The 21,355-nt window shown below is 31.8% G+C and overlaps 1 protein-coding gene across 1 annotated transcript in view; it reads left to right on the top strand.

The window, feature by feature from the left end:
- Positions 1 to 3,324: 3,324 nt before the first annotated feature.
- The window catches only part of LOC107445097 (glutamate receptor ionotropic, delta-1-like), a 32,409-nt gene continuing 14,378 nt past the window's right edge, over positions 3,325 to 21,355 (top strand). The window contains exons 1-7 of the mRNA XM_016059427.3: positions 3,325 to 3,424; positions 8,539 to 8,639; positions 10,620 to 10,759; positions 11,574 to 11,735; positions 12,453 to 12,679; positions 13,689 to 13,776; positions 14,909 to 15,067. Of these exons, the coding sequence (XP_015914913.3) occupies positions 8,543 to 8,639; positions 10,620 to 10,759; positions 11,574 to 11,735; positions 12,453 to 12,679; positions 13,689 to 13,776; positions 14,909 to 15,067 (873 nt within the window). The 5' untranslated portion in view covers positions 3,325 to 3,424; positions 8,539 to 8,542. The remainder of the gene's footprint in view (positions 3,425 to 8,538; positions 8,640 to 10,619; positions 10,760 to 11,573; positions 11,736 to 12,452; positions 12,680 to 13,688; positions 13,777 to 14,908; positions 15,068 to 21,355) is intronic.

Genomic DNA, 21,355 nt, shown 5'->3' with positions numbered 1-21,355 from the left:
GATAAGCATATTTACATGGTTGGTTTTGAAGAGGAATGATTAGACTCTCAAAAATTCTGTTCAACTTTGGACCATTATATCTGAACTTTGAACCAAAATGCGGTGCACATTTGCTACAACCTTAATGAAAAGTTAAATTGAACCATACATTCGCTCTGGTTAAATCATAATATCGTGTAATCAAGTTTAAGAAATGCGATTATATGGTTCACCTTACCAACATATAAAGGTTACCACAAGTTTGGACGGTTCAACACATAGAATAAACGTGTGATCAATCAGTACGTAAACTCGAGTAACTAGTCAACTATTGTTTCAATCCATATATATAAATATGTCTTTTCGAGTGAGCGGCAATAGCTCGGTGGTAAAAGTCACTGACAGATCATTGTGATAGACTGGGCTTCAAACCTTCAGCATCTTGAAGCTTCAGATTGATGAGAAGCAGCTTGTCCAGTCCTTTGACGCTGAATTTTTATTAAATATATTTTACATACTTTTTCATTACTTTGTATTAATTTATCCCAAAATAATTTTTAAAAAACTATATCTAGCATTTTAATAATATAAAATACAGCGTGAAACACCAATGTCTTGTTCTTCATTAAAAGTAAAATCTTCAAAGCACTGCTCACTTCCAATCAATAATTTTTCAAATTTGCACTCACTTGCAGTTATCTAAAAGAAACAATTATACATCATTGAAATTTATTTAATTTACAAAATAAGTTATTGGTTAATTTTTAAATATGAATAAAAAAATTTCAAAATACTTTTTTTAGATTTCATAGTTTAGTACAGATATAATTCTGATATTCTAACAGATTTTTAAGTAACTGTTAGACTGATTTTTATAAAAATTATATTTCACTTGTAATTAGAGCACTGGAAAAAAATATATAAAAGGGACAGCGATGCTCCATCTGCATCAAAGATCTAGAAAGTAAAGAAGTCGTTATGGGCAATACTAGTCATCTTGTCACAGTAATGCGGTTGGTCACGAAATTGTAAAGTCTAAACCTTTTAGCCCAAACTGACCTTAACCACCATTGCAATGAATTGTTGCGTGGATGCTTTACTTTGAATGGTTCAACACGCTTCTAAATTTCTAAAGATATATCCTTAAAAAATGGTTGATTTCATTCTTATGTTTTTTCCAACTTACAAAACTTTTTATGGGTTTATTTTAAGACAAAGCCAACAATATTTTGACCAAGTAAGCAGGATAGAAACTCGCCTCCTGCAGGATAAAAATCGTGATTCTCCACCAGACTTAAGTAACATTCTCAGAAAAATTAGTTCGACATTAACCATAATATCGCGAATTTGCTTTGACTTTAATGTGATGAAAAGCTAAACCATATTGTACAGTAGGTCAAAAAAACAGACCACCCTGAATGACTTTTGATCTAATGATCGGATCTTCATGTTCTCGGACTCACTCTTAATAGTTCCAGAAGGGTGACCAAAAATATGCTAATTAATTAGTGCAGACGATATTTTGAGCTACAAAACCAGACACAAAAACGTACTTTCTCTGAATAAACACACCCTTTTTCCGGCAGATCCGGATTTCCGACCCTTAAAATATAGGGGACAGTCGTAATCTGGAAAATATGGTCCCCATAGTTTGATCAGGAGAGCTGTCCAAAATTTGGACCCCTTAATGTTAATTTTACTTTTTGCGTATTTCGCCATATCTCGAGAACTTTTTAAGCAAATTGAAAAAATTTTGCGCTCAATTATAAAATTCGTTTATCCAAAGATAATTCCATGCAAAAAATAAATTTCAGTAAATATTTATTATTTTAGATTATTTTATTAAATAACAGCAAAAAAAGCTTGAATAGTAATTTATACAATTTTTTACATCATTTTAAAGTATTTGATATTGTATGGTAAAATGCATAATTTGAGCGAAATCGGTTGAATGCGATTTCTCAGGAACTATTCAACCAATTTCGAACAAATTTTGTATTTTGTCATGTAAAATTACATTCTTTAAAATTATGTAAACTGTATACCTTATGACTCAAAATTTTTCGACTACTATAAAAAGTAATAAAAAGCAATAAATATTTATAAAAATTCCTTTTCTTGTATTGAATTATCTTTGGACAAACGAATTTTATATTTGTGTGCAAAAATTTTTCAATTCGCTTTGAACGTTTATGAGATATGGCGAAATACGCAAAAAGGAAAATTAACATTAAAGGATCCTAACTTTGGATCACTCTTCTGACCAAACTATGGGGACAATGTTTCCCAACTTGCGGCTACCCCCTTTATTTTGGGGGTCAAAAATCCGCATCCGTCGAAAAAAAAGGTATATGTATTCAGAGAAGGTAGGTTTTTGTGTATAATTTTGTGACTTAAAATATCGTCTGCGCCAATTAATTAGCATATTTGAGGTCACCCTCTCAAACCATTCAGATTGAGTCAGAAGATCTGATCATTAGATCAAAAGTTATTCAGGGTGGTCCGTTTTTTTTTTGGGGGGGGGGACTGTGCAAACCTAACCATTTTAAACCTCATTATACGATACTATGGTTCAGCTTGCATAAAAACAAGGTTCTGTTTAACACTTTGTTACGGTTGCGGCAAATTTTCACAATACATATTATGTTTTAAAATACTGCGCGAAGAATTAATTTTTCTGACTGTTTAATTATAGTTTGAAAAGATAATTCACGTGTTTGCCACTTTTTGAATGCTCTAACCTAGACAGATTGAGTGTTTATTACATTTTATAAAGTGTATGTGTCTTTCGTACAGTTAGCGAACCAAATAAATTTTAAGAATAAAAATGTATTTTCATCATAATCATATAAAGTATGCACCCCTCTTTTTATATGTCTCTCACAGTGGAGGTGGAGCTTATATTTAAAAATGAAAGAAAGAAAATTTTATAGAAAGTTTTTGAAAAAAAAAATTGTGTTGTTGGCAACCAGTTTTTCCTATGCACTTTCTACATTCCTATATCGTCCGCGTTGCACTGCATTTGTATATATATATATATAATAGAAATAAAGATATTGTGAAAGTGTTGATATGTATTTTATGTTTGATTTCAAGCTTACAGTACTTTAATTTTAAAAAGTGAAAAATATTTCCCACTCATAATATTACAAACACACATAACATAGTGATATTAGGAAAATAAAATATTCATCAACATGAAGCAAGATGGTGGCTTGAAGCTTACCCAGCTTCAAATAAATGGCTACCAGATTTTTTGTAAAGTAAAGGCGGCTTCTGCGCAGTACTAAGCACATAGACCCCCCAATCATTACGCTGGTCACGAAACAATACAGCCTTAATCTCTATGAACTCTTGGCTTAAAACGGGATATTGAGGGAATGTCTCACTTAAAGCAAAATGGAAGACGGAATAATTCAACCATCGGCTGACCAAAAAATGATCGGTGAGTTGAAAAATAGATTGCAAAAACATAAAGAAGAATATATTTTTTTTTCTCTTAAGTTATGCTGGTTAAAAAAAATAAGTCATATTCAACAGTTTCTAATATTAGTTTCAAAGTTTCTCAACAGATGACGCTACGGACTAAGTGAAATTATAAGACAATGTTTTCAAAATATCTAAGGAGAAACTACACTCTGAAAAGCAAATTTACAGACACTGACACCCGTGAAAATATTTCAATTCAAATCCTGTGAAATGATTCTAAACTACAGTTTCATAGTTTTTACAGTCAGTAGCGTTATCTTTTGACAAGTTTTGTAACTTATGTTGAAACTTAGTGCGAATTAAAATGTGGTTATCTAAGAAGAAAGCAATAAACCATATATTTTTGCCTCTTTCCATTTTCCTTGAATTAATTTTTCAACTCGTAGGGCAAATGAAAATAGCTACTAGTTTTGCTAACATTATTGTCGAATATTAAAAGCATGATAGTTGAAAATTCCGTACGATTCAGTCTAGAGTAATAATGCTTGGAAAATATATTTTCTACAAGGACTATAAGAATTTAAAAATTGAAATTAGATATTCTCTTTGTTTATTCATTTAATTTAACAAGTGATGTTAGTTATAAATGCGTGTAAATGATGTTAATTTTTCTTGAAAACCTGCATTAAATAAATCTTCTAAACTTATTACAATGCATAGAAGTACGTAATAATGTATAAACAACTTAAAGATGTTAAAATAATTGTAAAAATATACGAATATTTGGGATTGAAAAAAACAGAAGCTGTAAACTTAAATAAAAATGGGGGAAAATATTATATTATCGCTGTGAGTTTAGGGTACATTTTTAGAACGCCAAGCTTAAATTGGTTGATTCCTTTATTCTTTTAACTTTAATTCATCTACTGGGTGTAAGCCCCCTGTTCTTTGACGCTCATCAACACCATCATTGTTGTTTTTTGAAATAACTTAGTTTTTTCTACGAAAGTTGAAATTATTCACTTAAAATTCTGTCCCACTTACGCTTGTGTCCCTACTTCCCATGTTCAAACATTTCCTTATGATTCTATTAAGATTTATTAATAAATATAAGTAGTTTTGCTTAGTATTCAATTTTAAAAATACAATTTAAAATTAAAGGCATATTGTTACATTGAATTTGATGCATTCAAAACCGTTAATTGAAATGTTTACTTAACAAATAGGCTAATATAATAAATACAATGTATGCATGCATCACATTGCACCTGAAGCTGATGGTTAAACATTCAAAGAATCCTTTTTATCTTTATTTTATAATAGCATAATGTAATTCGCCTCACAAAATAATAATTGAGTGCATGCACTTAGAGAAGAAGAAGATCGCGAATACCCACACATGTGACCTATGACGCCAGCGCCAGCTGATAGTTTGTAAGCAAAATGGCGTGTTAAAGTTGATCTAAGTTATTCCGCATAAGTTTGAATGTTACTTAACGTGAAATTAATTATGTACAGCGCCGTATCGCACATCAAATTTGCTGAAATGTAATTCCTTCTCCTCTACGTCTTTTACTTAACTTAGATTTATTATTTTTTATGTATTTTATTCAGACCGTGATATATTTTTGTTTCGTGCACCTGACAACTTCTATGCATAAATAGTTTGTTTATGTTTTGAATGGCTTCGTGCCTGTCTATAAAGTAAGAAACATATAGTGGGAGAATTGTAATCTTTGTAAAAGAATATAGAATGTGTCTGCTATCAGAATTAATGCTTGATGGACTTGGCTTACTCGAAATGGAACGGAAATAAAAATTGCTAACTTAAACAAATGCCACGTTTCAACAACAAATCAGGATCGAAATACCGACACCATATCACTTGCATGCATCCCATTATAAAGTATTTAATAAGTTTAGACACCGATTTAAATAATAAATAAGTTTATCTCAAACTTTATCGTAATAAGGTAATGTCATAAAATTTCTTTATAAGAAAGAAGCAACTCTTTTAGTTTTAAACCCTTAACAATCAAAATTAAAAACTTAATAATAGAAAAGTAGAACAAGAGAAAAATAAATATTGCAGCTAAATACGAAAATATTTTCCATATAAACACTACCTTTGTGATTTTTATTAATTTTATACTGATGACAACCAAAAATGTGTGGAAATTAATGCGGGAAAACTGGATCCTATCACGTGATTTTCCAGCGAATAAATATGCACCAACTGCAATAGAAAACTACGACACCATCATTAGTTTTTTTTTCATATATATACAGTTATATTCTTTTATTTTCATTCAATTAAAGACATGATACTATCTGTAATCAATTTCATTATTTCCTTTTTACTGTCAGTATTATTAAATAATTGCATTGTATTATTAAATAATTGCAATGATTAAATAATTGACAGTAAATTAACAAGTATCGAAATAAAGGAGAATCTCACATGAGAAAATATCCATCTGTCTGCTTAAAGAGTGCCAGTCTTTTATTCGATTCCACGACTAAAGCGCTATTTCAAAGACAAGTCCGAAAATCATTAAATCGAAAGTCTTTTTAATACTGAATAGTCCATTCAAAAACTTCTTTACTTATCAAAAGCTTTTGAAGACATATGTTTACAATCAAGGGCTATTTAAGCTGAATTCGCACCAGATCAAGCTTTAAATGGCACTGATAACAAGTTCTTAGCAGAGTTCTGAAAGCTTCTACAAGTATGGTAACTAGATAAGACAGGTAAATTTTGTTATTTTGCATATCATTACTTTTAGAGTTAAAAACCACTTAGAACATTTTTAACTTGCATTGGATCGACAACTAAGTTTCCACCGATTTTTAAATCTTAACATTCCGAGTGACATTAAAAAATTTTGGCATTATGTTTCAGATCATTCGAAATAGGATTCCTGTTCTAGCAAAATCTATGTCCATCATTTTTTATTTATTTAATTTTGATTTATTCTCTTTTCTTTTGTTTTATTTTATTTATTTTATTTTATTTTCCTTTGTTTTATTTCTATTTATTTTTTTTTATTTCATTTTGATTCATTTTGTTAGTTTGAATTAATTTATGTTAATTTGCCAAATTAAAAAAAGAGCATTTTCAGCACCTCTATTATCACTTTTAATCAAGGCTCTAAGACCACAAAATCTGCTCGTGACATTCGAACTGTGTATAATTGAATTGCTATGAGAACCGTTTGTATTTGGCATACCAAATTTGAAGAGGGAAATATCATTGAAAACGACCCTCGTTTTGGACGCTCAGTCAACTTCAATGAAGATTAAACCAACTTTTGCTCAAAAATTCGCTTTGAATGACAAGAGCTGCCAGAGAAAATAAAATACTTGCAGAGCTTAAACTTTTAAAATTTATTTAAAACTTTTAATTGTGGAGCTTAGTGGCCAATACAATACATATGGGTCANTACTTTTTTGGGATTTTATGAACTGAAAAATGACAGTTTTCGTGAGAATGACCCATATATAAATTTAATTAGCTGTTTAATTTTGCTGTGATTCTCACATATTTTTTCTCATCTCTGTACTTATAAATCGATTTAAACTTTATTGTTTTAATCATTAATTAATTGCATTATTTTCTAAGTTTTATAAATTAAAAAAAAAACTTAATTGTGCAAATAAATAACCTTTAATTGTATTTTCTGAAGTAACTAATAATTTCAAATAATTTTTTGATATAATTATTAGCTATAATAAAACAGCAAGTATTTAACATCACATATAGTTTAATAAAATTTGAGTACCATAAGAAAATAAGAGTATTAACATTTAATTAATCGCTAAATTATGGAAACATTTTGACATCAGAAAAAAAAAAACATTTTTTTCAAACGGAGCACGTAGGACATTTTTTTTTTTATTTCTTAGAAAGTATTCAACCGATTTCTTTCAAATTTGTGTTTTTTACATTTCTGAACAATTTCTGAAAAGTTTTGCACCTTATATTTTAAATATTTTTTGTTATTAATACATTAAGTTGTAGCTGCAATGGATGATCAGGTTTTATATTTGAGTAAAATGATTTCCAAATTAACAAATATAGTTAAGGAAATGAAAGAAAGTATTAAAAGTAACATCGTTTCGATAGCAACTTTCTGATATTCCATAAAATTCTCAATAAAATCTGCTACATTTACAGAACTGCCAATTGCTACGCTTTTTGCAAAATATCTTATAGAGTGGTAGACAACTAAAAATTGAAGCTTTCAAAAACTTTTGATAATTTTGATAACATTTCAAAAGCTTTAACATGAGAGAGTGGGAAAAAATAGTGCTTCACTTAAACTTTCAAATCATTTACATGTAGTGGTACAAAAAAGAACTTTAAACCAAAATTACAAAACAAAGAATCATGCTTTAAAACATAAACTCAGAACACTAAAAAAAAATCTCAAAAAGCGTAGAAAAGTGTTATGTATTTATCAAACTATTATATTTGTATTAATCAAACTTAGTTTTCCAATTACACTGTAACTGCTGCCATCTCTCGAGGACTAAGATAGTTGCTGTTTAATGACATCATTGGGAACAGTTGTGGAAGTGAACGTCAGCTGGAATTAAACTAGGAACCTTTGGGTCAGTATACGAATGGTCTAACTACCAAAGGAAAGGTTTGTACAGTGTACACCTACACTTCACTTCTTTTGCATGAAGCAAACACAGTAAAATAAAACTATACAAACTTAATTGCGAACACGAATTGTATCTTCACTTGAAACCTGGAGATCTCTCTTTGGCTAGAAAAGAGAACAGTATAAAACTGTCATTGTTGTTTTGATATTAGCATTTTCCGTATTCGAAGCAGATAGAATCTCTAGCGAACATATAAAATTTATATTACATCAATAATTGCCAGTTTTGTATCATCTACCGAAAAAATGTGTTTTTTGGCAGCGTGATATGTATTTTACAGCAAATTTCTGCAGTTTTAAGAATGGAAATTTTCTGCAGGGAACTCATAGAAAACTTTTATATTTAAACAGATGTTTTTATTGTGTAATTTGTTTTTCACTAAGATTATAGTTTTAATGCATTTTGGCAACTTTTTAACAGTAAATAAGGCATTTAGTTATAATTTAACTGTGTTCACAGAGTGATGTTTCAAAAACCCCTGTTATATCATTTCATCGCTGAGTTAGTCACAAACCTTATGCATTGGCAATGGATTGTTATCATAGAAAAGAGATTTATAGGTATGTAATATATCTTGTGTTTCTAAATATCCCGCCAATATGTTTATCAAATTTTCGAGGTTAAATTGTTATGCAATATATGCAATATACTTTACGTCAACCTATTGCATATGAAAATAGACCGTTTATAATAATAATATATTCAAATGAGCTGTTTTGATTTGTTTAAATCAAAATCATTTGCAGTAGTGATGAAGATACGCTGAACAAGACACACATTTATCAAAATTTATGTAAGTACTCGTTTAATACAATGTAATAGAAAAAAAACTATTTTTGTTTTGTATATATAAGTACAATGTACTGTTCATAATACATACAAAGTATATACTAATTAATAATATAATAAAAAATTGTTCTAAAATAATTACTAATATAGATTATAATGTTCAGTAAAGACCACCTTTAATATATATCTTCAAAAATCATTATAAAAATGATATACATAGGGATCACAAATTCATACTTAACCGCGAGGAAAAAACAAAAATATCGTCATAGTCTGACTAATTGTACAGAAAGGCAGATATAATAAACAACAAGACTGGTTTGATAATGTGAGGAAACAGAAAGGAGACGAAAAACAAAAAACACCTTAAATTTTCAACCTCCAATTAAACTTGTTTTGATGTTTACTACGTGGACCTTCCTTTACTGTAACTTGGCAGTTCGATAGTAATTTGGTTTTCGTATCTACGAAATATTAATTCGTGACATCGTGTACTTTATTTTAATTTTTGATAATTCTGAAATTAAGGGTGGTTTTTACGGATCATCGAGAATACAAAAGAGTTTAGTACAGTGCGTATAAGCGTCAAGAAAAAGTTCGGCTCATCATAAGAATCCAGAATACCATAGCAACCCATCGCCTGAAATGTCTTAGTGCGCCACTCGAGCCAATTCGCTGTTGAGAGCTTCCTGATTGGACGTCTTCGAAGTGTTCCTTTAATTTATCTAAATTACTGCAGTTTTTAACAATTATTTTCAAAAATTGCATTCAAATATACTCAGAAATTTTTCCTATGATAATTTAATGTCTGACACCAAAAATTGTGAAGGAAATTAATTTATTTCTTTAATAATTTTTAAATTATGAAAAAATAAATCCATATGCAATAGAGTACTGATTATCCGTGGGTAGATTGCCCGAGATATGATCTTCGACAAAATCTTGTGTAAACGATTCATGAATTCTACTAGTAATTTAGGTAAATAGAATCCTTTTCACGATACCAGTATTTTGTCTGAAACTGTCCAATGATAATTCGTCCCAGTGATGTTCTGTCCTTGATAAATTTTGTCCGCAGGACATTTTGTCTATCGATATTCCGTCTGCGTGAAATTCTGCATGACACTACTTAGACATTTTTTTCTTTCACATTTGTAACAATGATAATGTATGATAATATTTTATTGCATCGACTAAATGTTATAGAAACCACTAATTATTATTTATAACGAGATTTGTTTATACTCTATAAGAAATCTTACAATACACATTTTGGGGATAATAGTTTGAATTCGTTTATCTGCCAGGGGTCCCCATCAGGGGGGAAGGTGGGCGCACGATGCTCCCACTTTAAGCTTCGCGGGGGGGGATTTTTGCACTAAATAAAATGAATAGTTTGGGGGGGGATTTAGATGAGAGAAATTTTTTTAAGTCCTTAAATTAAAGAAGCATTGTCATATTATGAGTAGAATGCAAGCAAAGTAGCACTATTTCGAACAAACTAACATGGAAGGGGGAAGTTAGCAATTTTTTTTGGGGGGGATGAATGCGCCCAAGAGCTTGGGGGGTATGGGGGCCACTGTTATCTGCTATTGTTGTGCCACCCGTTTCCGAGGAAAATATAAAATTTTCCGTATTTTAAATATCTTTCATTATCTAAATTATAATGTTGTAATAATACATTTGACCCTAAATTGAATCTTTAATGTTAAAACTCTCTCTTACATTTCTTATTTTTATTACTAAAACAGAAGTGGACCCCTTGTTAGCAGAAGCACTGTTTCGTAGAAATATTTCCTTAGTATGTTTCACCTCAAAATTTGAGCACAAACTTCAAGAGTTACTACGTCATCATGATAAAGTTCCTGTAGTTATGCTTCCATCCAATGAGGTATGTTAAATTCTGATCAATATAAATCAATATTGATAAATAATCAATCAATAAATCAATATCACTGAACAGTTCATAATAAGAGCGTTTCTTTTGGTATACTTCATTAACAAATCGCTCATGGGCTGCAATAGCGGCACAACTCAAAGTTTTGAGATAAGTTTTTATTGCTAAACAAAATGCATAAGAAATTCTTTAGTTTGCTTAAACGAAGATAACCTTCAAGTTGAATTATGAGTTGTGCTAGTATTGCTGCTGAAAGAATGCGTATTTTCATATTTATACCTGATCTTAGTCCAAAACTTGTGTTTTTTTAGTTGTGCCACTATTGCAGTCCATGAGCGAGATGATAAGCTTTGAATGCATGTATTACCGGAATGTAGTATGGTCATTTCATACTTTTAGTATGATTAGGACTTATTTGTATTAGTTTATAAATATCCTTTTAGATTTGTGATTGAACAGTAGTTAAAGTAGTTAAAGGCACTAACTTGTCATTGTGCAGTATGCTGACATTGTCATTCAACCCCAACATCAGGGATTGTATTGGAGATCAGTCCTTGGTGGAGGCTTAAGCCAACCTGACTGCAGGTCAATACGTACCACTTTTTTAGAAAATTACAGACAGCCAATGGACAATATTGTACTTTATTATGCCCTTAGATGCATGTTAATTTACCAAAAGACTCTAGATAAGCATATGAATAATATAGCTCATTATAAACAAATCGACACTTTCAAAAACAAGAAAAGTATTTAAATGAATTTATGTTCATATGAAATAGCTACCATTAACTTCATTTCTTTATTTCAGAGCTCTTTAAAGCTAGTTGAGAAAAGTCATAGAATACAATGGGTCATTTTAGTTCCACGCCAATATTCGGAGAATATTTCTTTCAATGAATTCAGTCAGTTTTACATCAACAATCACATAATGTTTGTTTTTCCAGCTCCAAAAAACACTTATATTCTGAAGGTAAGAACTGAAATACGCAATTTTATTTAGCGGCAGAATTGCACATGCAATTTCTAAAACATATTTAATGTGTGCTATAATCTCTGGGAAAATACAACATAATAGAGTGCAAAATGTGCTCTTAAAAGCACGAGTAAAATTTTAGAAAAAGTAGTTTAAATACTTTTTTTAGTGGCTGGGAGGCGCAGTTGGTTTGTCGTCGACTTTCTGAGCCCAAGTCTGCGGGTTCGATCCCCGGCCCAGACACCGGATTTTCGGGATGCAGAAAATCCTCTATGGCCATGTCGTATGATTATGCGGCATGTAAAAGATCCCTGGAGTGCCTTATTGGCTCTTAGCATTTCGGGCAAAATTAAATTCCTAGTGCACTTTAGCATCCAAGTAGAGTCTCGGTGCTGCCATCTAGTGTGGCAGAAACTAGACGTCCAAATTAACATGACCAACGATATCTCACCCATTGTGGTGGTCCTGAAAGAGTGGATACCACCTCTGGAGAACGCACTAGGTCTGCTCATCGGCAAGACCAATTGTGCAGCTCATTGGAACAAGAAATATTTTTTATACTTCCTCTTCCTACTCCTTCTATCCATGTTGGACCAAAACCAAAACTTTTAAAATGATTTGCAGCCTTTCCTTAATTATTTCTACATTGAGTTCATGTGCTATTTTCCCCATCAAACATGGGAACATGCCTGTGATTATATTCTTTCTTTTTAGTCCTTGGAAGTTCCTAGTCTAACTCTCATTACTACAAATTCATGGAACAATGAGACTGGTTTTTCAAACAATTCTTCGTTCCTTGAACGCGCAATTCAACCTGCAAGACCACTACGAGTAGCAATGGAAAAGCATTTTCCTTTCTTCAGACTTCCAAGCGCTTTGCAGAAACCAACTGGATCGGATATTGAACTGCTTGATAGTCTGGCAGCTTCCTTGAAATTTACGTAAGACATTAGCCATTACTTTTGCCTATTTTCTTCAGTAACATGTTTGTGAGAATGATTTTACTACACCCATTAAACTGATAAAAGAAAAAAAATTACGACAATTACTACGAAGTATCTGCTTTTTTTTCTTAACTTCACGAATCTTATAAAAAGAGCCGCAATGGCTCAGAGGAAAAAGCGTTCATCCCCCATGAGGTGACCCAGGTTTGAATCCTAGCAATGGCTGTTTGAAACAAACTCTGCTTCCGGCTCGCACCGACCACCGTGCAGACGTAAAATATTCTCAGTGTCAATTAATCATGCGTTTAATGCCCGCGCCATCGGGCTAACCATAAGAGTTTTTCTTGAATTTCTTCTCAATGAAACGCAAATGCGGATTAGTTTCATCAAAAAGTCCTCCATGAAGACTTGTCTCAAAGCTTGATCAAGAAGTTCTCTTTTTTTTGGTTGGGTTCAAAATAACTAGGCTCTGGAGTTGAATTTAGTTTGCCGTGACTCAGAATTTTATTTTATAAACGGTTGATAAATACCGGTTATAAAATAAATCGTATGTAAAACTTATATTTTGTAGTATGCTACAGTCAAAACATTGATATTTTGTAGTCAAACTAGATGAGGCTGCTAACTAGAAAATCTTTTTCTCCTGCATTTTAAGCTGCCCAACTTAAATCTTTGCAAAAACATAGGTTGTTTTATCCTTTGACTATGCCATATTGTTTCTGAATTTTTTTTTAATTGAAAATATTGATCTATCATTTGCCTTAAGTGGAAATGTCATCTATAGACGAACTTTGTAACTGAAGCGTACGAAAAAGAAAACATCAGCTTTCCTAAGCAGTGTGTAATAAATCATAAATTTCTATCTCCTTCCGTAAATCATGATTGATTTTTCCTGATTAAAAATATCATGGGTACAAAGATTATAACTACTTTCCATCTAATTCGACACCACACTAATCTTTTAATAGTCCAAATGCATCAATAATTGAAATGGTTCCATTTTCAGATATCAAATTTTTCGTTCGATTGACGGATCATGGGGTAGTCCCAATGGTTCAAATTGGAATGGAATGATCGGTATGTTAATGAGAAATGTAAGTCATTCAATTAATCATACTTATTTTGTTAACTTATTATTGTCTAAATAAAGTAATCTAAAATAAGAACCTTTCATGTTAAAAAATTATTTACAAGATTATAGTTTATTTAAGCATTCATTAAATAAAGTAATTGCAAGTCAGTATTAATCAGGATGCTCCATTATCACCATTTAATTTATGTAGACAAATGTAGACTCCTTAGAAGAGTTACTAACCACAGACTTTGATTGGCCTAGAAACTTAGCATCTACACTAGTTAGATTAATTACAAACTTCTTTAAGTTGGGTAAAGAAGTTCTCAGTGATAAAGAAACGGAAATATTCCATAGAACATATAAGAATCTATGCAAAAGCAGCCTTGATCTTCAGGTCACACTAAGACACATCTTCGGATGTCCGAGATGTGTCTTACATGATGTGTCAGCACAGAAAATGCTTTAAGGCTAGGTATGTTAGATCCACTGCGGAAAACTGGATCTTTGATAGAAGTTGAGAGTTTTTTGCTTCTTTTTTCCTTTCGATCTCGAACGACATTCAAGGACGCGACCACACATCAAGACTTGATTTTATAAGACTTACAATAGTTTATAAAACTTACAAATATATAATTACCAACTGAGAGTTATAACGCATATCAGTATCTGACGAATCCGCACCGAAGTCAATAGCATTACCACAATCAACTGCATGCTTAAAGTATCAAAATCAGCTCAATAGTTGGCTGAATTGTTGTAATCGAACTCTATACAATAAATATTCAGGATAATCTAAATAAAATGAGGATAATTAAAATCCAAAATTTTTTTTCTTAAGATAAAGGCAGTTTTTATCAAAAGGTGGGAGTATTCCAATGATTATGCTCTGATTAATCCATACTCTGTTTCGTCAGGGCTTGAAAACGTTCATGTTATTTTCTTTCATTTGAATATTGATTGGTAACACCTATTTATTTCATTTTATTGCTTACAAAGACATAAAATAATATGCATAAAGGGCTGTCATTACCTAATATATCCCTGTACAAAGTTGAGACCAGTTGATAAATAATATATTCAGGAAATAATGTATGAATTTTAATAGCTTTACTTTTTTTAAGTATACAAATATTCTTCTCATATTCTTTAAGGAAGTGGATGTTGCACTTTCTGGAATGACTGTCACTTACGGGAGAGCCACAGCTGTTCGCTTCAGCATGCCATATGCATTTGACAGAATAACTTTTGTCACGAAAAAGCCATCCAGAAAGCTGAAAACTTGGGTAATTTTCTGGCCCTATAAAGTGCAGGTGATATTGCTTCCGTTCACTTTGATTTAAAGTATTTATTTTAGTTCTTTATGAGTGCTATTTCCTTATCAGTACTATGAAACTCTTCAAAATATCTAAACTAAGAAGGACTAACTTTGCGTTGCAAATAATGTTCTGTACGCAATCATGCAATCGAAAAAATAGAAAAGCACCGGCTTTCATCTTGTTTTAAAGTGGCGCCATCTATGGCCAAGAATTCCACTTATGCCACACCCATGCGTCACACCCGTTTATAGGGTGGAACCATTCATACATCCATTCATTCATTTTCAGATGGAAATTTCGACTTAAACCAGAGAACGATCAATCTTCAATTCAGTACCACTAGAGGTATAATTTGTTACAGGAAGATGGAGGGCTTTGTGACCCAACAGATTTAACGTGCATTAGTCACCATTTACTTCACGGGGAGTTTTCAGATGGCTAGATTCGAACTCCAGTTCTTACGGACGTGAGTCCGGCAATCTGCCAACCAGGCTATCCCGGCCCCAACATTTAACAACTGAAAAACCATTGATGCGTAGGATTAGAAAACAGAATCGATATAGAAGGGCATGAAAGAAAAACAAATCACTCTTGTTTTCCAAGCCTATTGTTGTGTGGGTGTTTTTTTCTTTTTTTTTCTTTTTTAGCAACTATTAGTATACTCTCTTGTTTGGAAAGAATATTAAAGAATCAGATCATTTTTATTCCCCAACTCTTTTTTTTTCATTGCCTCTTAGCTCAAAAAGAAATCAATGGCATTTTTTTTTTACATTTTTGTAACTTGTTTGTAACTTCTCTTGTTTCATTGTGTGTATCTCCAACCATTTACAATCTCTTTCGTTCTATGTATCACCGAAAAAAAGGGTGCTTCATTATAATACTGAAACGATTGCATGTCCGTTCTAATGACATTTTTGCAGCTCATTGCTCAGGGCACTTCTTTAGACACTAGTACACGGTTACAAAGTCTTTCGTCAGTAGCGGAGACTTGAACGTAAGTCATTAATCTTTTTTTTTCTGTAATACACTGAAGAGCCAAAAAAACTGGTATACCTGCCTAATATCGTGTAGGGTACCTGCGAGTACGCAGAAGCACCGCAACACGACGTGGCATGGATTCGATCAATGTGTGAAGTAGTGCTGGAGATAATTGACACCATGAATCCTGCAGGGCTCTCCATAAACCAGTGGGAGTAAGAGGGGTGGGGATATCTTCTGAACGTCACGTTGGAAGGCATCCCAAATATGTCCAATAAAGTTCATGTCTGGGGATTTTGGTGGCCAGCGGAAGTGTCTAAATTCAGAAGAGTGCCGCTGGCCACCAAAATCCCCAGACATGAACATTATTGAATATATTTGGGATGCCTTGTAACGTGATGTTCAGTAGATATCCCCGCCCCCTCTTACTCCCACTTATGGACAACCCTGCAGGATTCATGGTGTCAATTATCTCCAGCACTACTTCACACATTGATCGAATCCATGCCACGTCGTGTTGCGGCGCTTCTTCGTACTCGCGGGTACCCTACACGATATTAGGCAGATATACCACTTTTTTCGGCTCTTCAGTGTATATATGAACTCCATAGCTCAAGGAACTACACGATTGCCGAAAATGCTTTTTCACCAGCCATATAAAGCTTGAAAGAAGAGTTTTGTAAATTTCAGGTTCTTAAGCCACTCAGAAAAAATATACAAATTCGAAATTTCAGGAAAATTGTTTAAAGCTTAAATTCGTCCTCTTTCCCCTACACAATCTAAAACTTTTAAATTTATATTGTAGGTTTGGTTGTGCATTGCCTTATCCATTCTGGCAGTTTCTATCATTATGACACTTTTACAAAATGCAATGAAGCCGAACTCAAGAACTCAAATTCCTTTTAAAGATATCTCTCTTTATATATTCCAATCTCTTCTCAATCAAGGTATTTATTTAGGTTCAATAGTAAAATTCAATATATCACTTGCAATTCATATCAAAATGAGCGTAAATTTTTAATTACGTATGAACAATTTGGAGCAGAAAGGAAAATTTTTCAAATTTTTGAAGTTAGCATTTTTATTGAAAATATCCAACTTTCATTGTAGGCAATAGCATGTGGCTGTTTATTGCAATTCCATTTAGCGAACATTCTAGAAACTTGAAAAATACCTCAATGAAAACAATAATATGGATCTGTTTAATTTAAAAATGTTCTTTTTGGAAAAAAATGTGGATAATCACTTTATCACCCAAAAATCTTCATATGAAATTTAAATATTTGTTAAGGTACTGGATGAAAATCGAAAGTTTCGATAAAAAATTTAAGATTTTATTTTATTATTATTATTATTGTCAAAACTTGAACTTTTGTTCATTAACATTTTAAATCTCGTTAAAGATTTGTTTTCCAATCTTCAAAAATAAATTTATAATTGCCTTTTCACTTACCGTCAGACGAAATTGATAGCTGAAGTAAGCGATCCCGAAAACGAAACTATAATATTTTTAGTTATGCTTTGAGTATTTCAACTTCGTAACTTTTTGCGTATAATTTATTAGCTTTGAGTATTTTAACTTGATTATGTAATAAATAGGAAACAAGAACACGAACCAAGTCAGATGAGAATAATATAATAAGATCCAGAAAATCGAAGTAGAAATAAATATATTGGACTTAAAAGAACTCGATCTTTCGAATGAAAATAATGTCGCGTGTGTAATGTATTAAGTCTCTAGCAATTCAAGTTTCCCGTAATACGATGCGGCGAAAGCTGCAAGATGAAGAATGCATTCCTACCATGCTCAGCGAGTTCAGAACCTGGAAGGCACGCACGCGTCAATTTTACCACGTTGTTTGTCCAATAGACAGCTGTGCACCCGGATTTTTGAGCACATGTGTTGTTCATTGATGAATGCACTTTTACACACGAAGATATTCCGAATATCCATAACTATGTGCGAGCAACTGAAAACCCCTCCTCAATAAGTCCTCGTTCGTTCCAGTGACGTTCCACTGCTAAATGCTTCAGCCGGATTCGTGCACGATTATCTGATTGGGCCATACCTTCGCCTACACGCTTAGATGGATAAATTCATACCTTCTGTTTTTGCAGGAGGTGTTTTGCCAGAATTATGAAACAAACATCCAGCAAACATAACACAACGCATGTGGTTCCTACACGACGGGACACCAACCCATAACAGTGTGAATGTGCGTAACGCCTTAGATATCATGTATCCCGAGTGACGAATAGGTCGTGGGAGTCAATCAACTGGCCGTCCCGCTCACCCGATTTGTGAAGACTGTACTTTTTATTTTGGGATCATATGAAGAGCCTCGTCTGCAAGGATGGTCCCATAGATACTGCTAAAAACATCGTTGTCTGGTTGTCCGTAACTGCTGACGCCATGAGAAAGATGCCTGGTGCTTTCGCCAACGTACGGCTGTCACTCCTTCGAAGGTGCACACCTGCGTTAACGTTGGCGGCCGCAATTTTCCGCAGTTCCTATGATGGAGACAAAGTGTTGTTTATTTTCATAAAATGTTTTTCCTCATTTTATTGGGGTTTCTTTTCATTCCATCTCTGTCTGTCTTATTTCACATCATTTCGGGACACAGCAGCATGCATCGGGCTGTAACGCTTTATTGTCTAGTTGTACTCTATTACCCTCTAACATATGTATGTACCAGAGTTGGCCAAAAATGTAATCGATTGCATTTTTTGATTACAGTAATCAATTACTTGTAATCATGATTACAATTTTCAAAAATTTTGATTACAGCTGTAATCATGATTACATAGTCGATTACAGTAATCAATTACTTGTAATCATGATTACAACTTTCAAAAAATTTTGATTACAGCTGTAATCATGATTACAATTTTGATTACAGTAATCAATTACTTGCAATCATGATTCCAAGTAATTGCGATTACAAGTAATCACAACAAAAACGATTACGGGTAATTATGATTACAAGTAATCAAAATATATGATTACATGTAATCATGATTGCATGTAATTTGATTACATGCAATTATGATTGCATGTAATCTAAATACACGATTACAAGACTTATTCTTATGAATGATTATATTTTACAGTAGATAGTATAATGTATTTTATAACAATACATTTTGCGCGTATTTGCATGTACTGCATTTTGTACGTATTTGTATACGTACAAATGAATGTAACTAAAATGTATGTACATATGATTTTATCTAGTGCATATGTTCAGACATCTTAGTTTCACACACATGTACATACACTTATATTGTAAGTATAAAATATATGTACGTATGTATATAGATAATAATTACGTATGTATGTGCAAACAATGTAGACATGTACATTCATACGCAATGAATATATGCACTTTATGCAAAAATTTGTGTACGTAAAATGTATATCTATGTTCATGTACGCATGTATATACAAGTACTTGTTGTTTGTACGAACATAAATACATTGTCTGTACAATGTATGTCCCATGCATGCATGTGCAATTTATTTATAAACTGTATAATATACGTATGCATGTACAATAAAGGTATATATGTGGTATATACAATATATGTATGTATACATGTACATGATATGCATGTCCAATGTATTTATGTACATATACGCAATATGTTCATATTGTATGTATCCAAATATGCATAATACATTTGTGTACGATTGTACGTACATTGGGCGTATTTATATTTTACATATATTCATACATACATTCGACATGCATAACGTATGTACATACACACATTTGAGATGCATATATTGTACAGTTGTATATATTGTAGAGATGTATATACACATAGCGTACAAATGTATATTCATATAATGTACATATGTTGAAATGAACATATAATGTTCATATAATGTGCATATGTGTGTACGTATACAGTACATATGTGCATAAATATATTGGGCATAATTTTTTCATGCATGTGTACATTAATACATGTGTACATGCATGCCATCCCTATCTATGCATGTGGTGTAATGTATATATGTCCAATGAATGTATCCACACATGTACAATGCACGTATGTTCCATGTATGCATATCTCTATGTACTATATATGCATGTGCAATACATGAATGTATATACATACATTGTACATGCGTGCATACATTACACTTATACATATGCACATTACATTTATGTCTAAATATGTGTACAATGCAATAAATAAAATGCATGTAAGTTAACTTTTAATGACTCAAGCAAGTTAAATGACAAAATCAAACGATATTTAAATATAGTTTTCCGCTTTAATTGTTCTATATCATTTTGAAATTCTTTCAATAAAAAATTATTTTCAGGTATTTTCATGAAATGCTTGACATTGCAGATTTTTTTTTTTATAACATAATGCATTATTTATAGAAATTTTTTAAATGGTAAAAAAAAACGGTAAATTTTATGTGTGGAAATAATATTTAGAAATTTAAAATAAAATTATCGTTTGCTTTCTAAAAAATATGAGGTCGAGTTTTATATGCCTTAGAATAAATTTTAAAACAAACTTTAATAACTTTACTTATATAAATTTTTTAATGCATGCACAATGTATGTGTGTATTGTAATTACGTATATTTAAATGTACGCATGTATTTATACATTGCTTGTAATTATGTACATGTATACGTTGTATGTACATGCGCACATTGTGCATATAACTATTTTTTTGCACATTCATACATTACATGAGCATAAGTATTAACAAAGTATGTAGTTATATGACAAGTACATACGTACGTTGTACATAAGTACATACTTTGCGTGTACATACATCGATGTACAGATAAATGTGCATGTATACATGTACGCATTTTATTTATGCAACTACGTGCATATATTGTACCTTTAAATAACATTCTTACATATTGTACGTAAATACGTACAATTTTACATACATACGTACATTGTATCTACGTGCTATTATCGTAAATTTATACAATGTATGTACTTAAGTACATAAAAGCATGCAAACGCATAAACATTATTTTCATATACGTTCATACATATATTGTCTATGTATACAAAGATACAAAACATTGCCTTTTTGTACAAACTAACATACATGCGTACATGTATCATAAATGCATAATTATATGTACTAAGCATATGCGTATTTCATTTGGTATATTACAATACAATTATGAATATTGTACGTACGAACAACGTTTGTGCATACATTGTATATATAGGAATCGCAAATTGTACGTTCATGCGTGCGTACATTCTATGTACATAAAAATATGTAAACACATGAATACTTACATAAAAA

This window comes from Parasteatoda tepidariorum, chromosome 4, assembly GCF_043381705.1.
Source record: "Parasteatoda tepidariorum isolate YZ-2023 chromosome 4, CAS_Ptep_4.0, whole genome shotgun sequence".
In the NCBI taxonomy this organism is placed as follows: domain Eukaryota; kingdom Metazoa; phylum Arthropoda; class Arachnida; order Araneae; family Theridiidae; genus Parasteatoda; species Parasteatoda tepidariorum.
The sequence above is the reverse complement of the archived record's forward strand: the minus strand, read 5'-3'. Positions and strand labels throughout refer to the sequence as shown.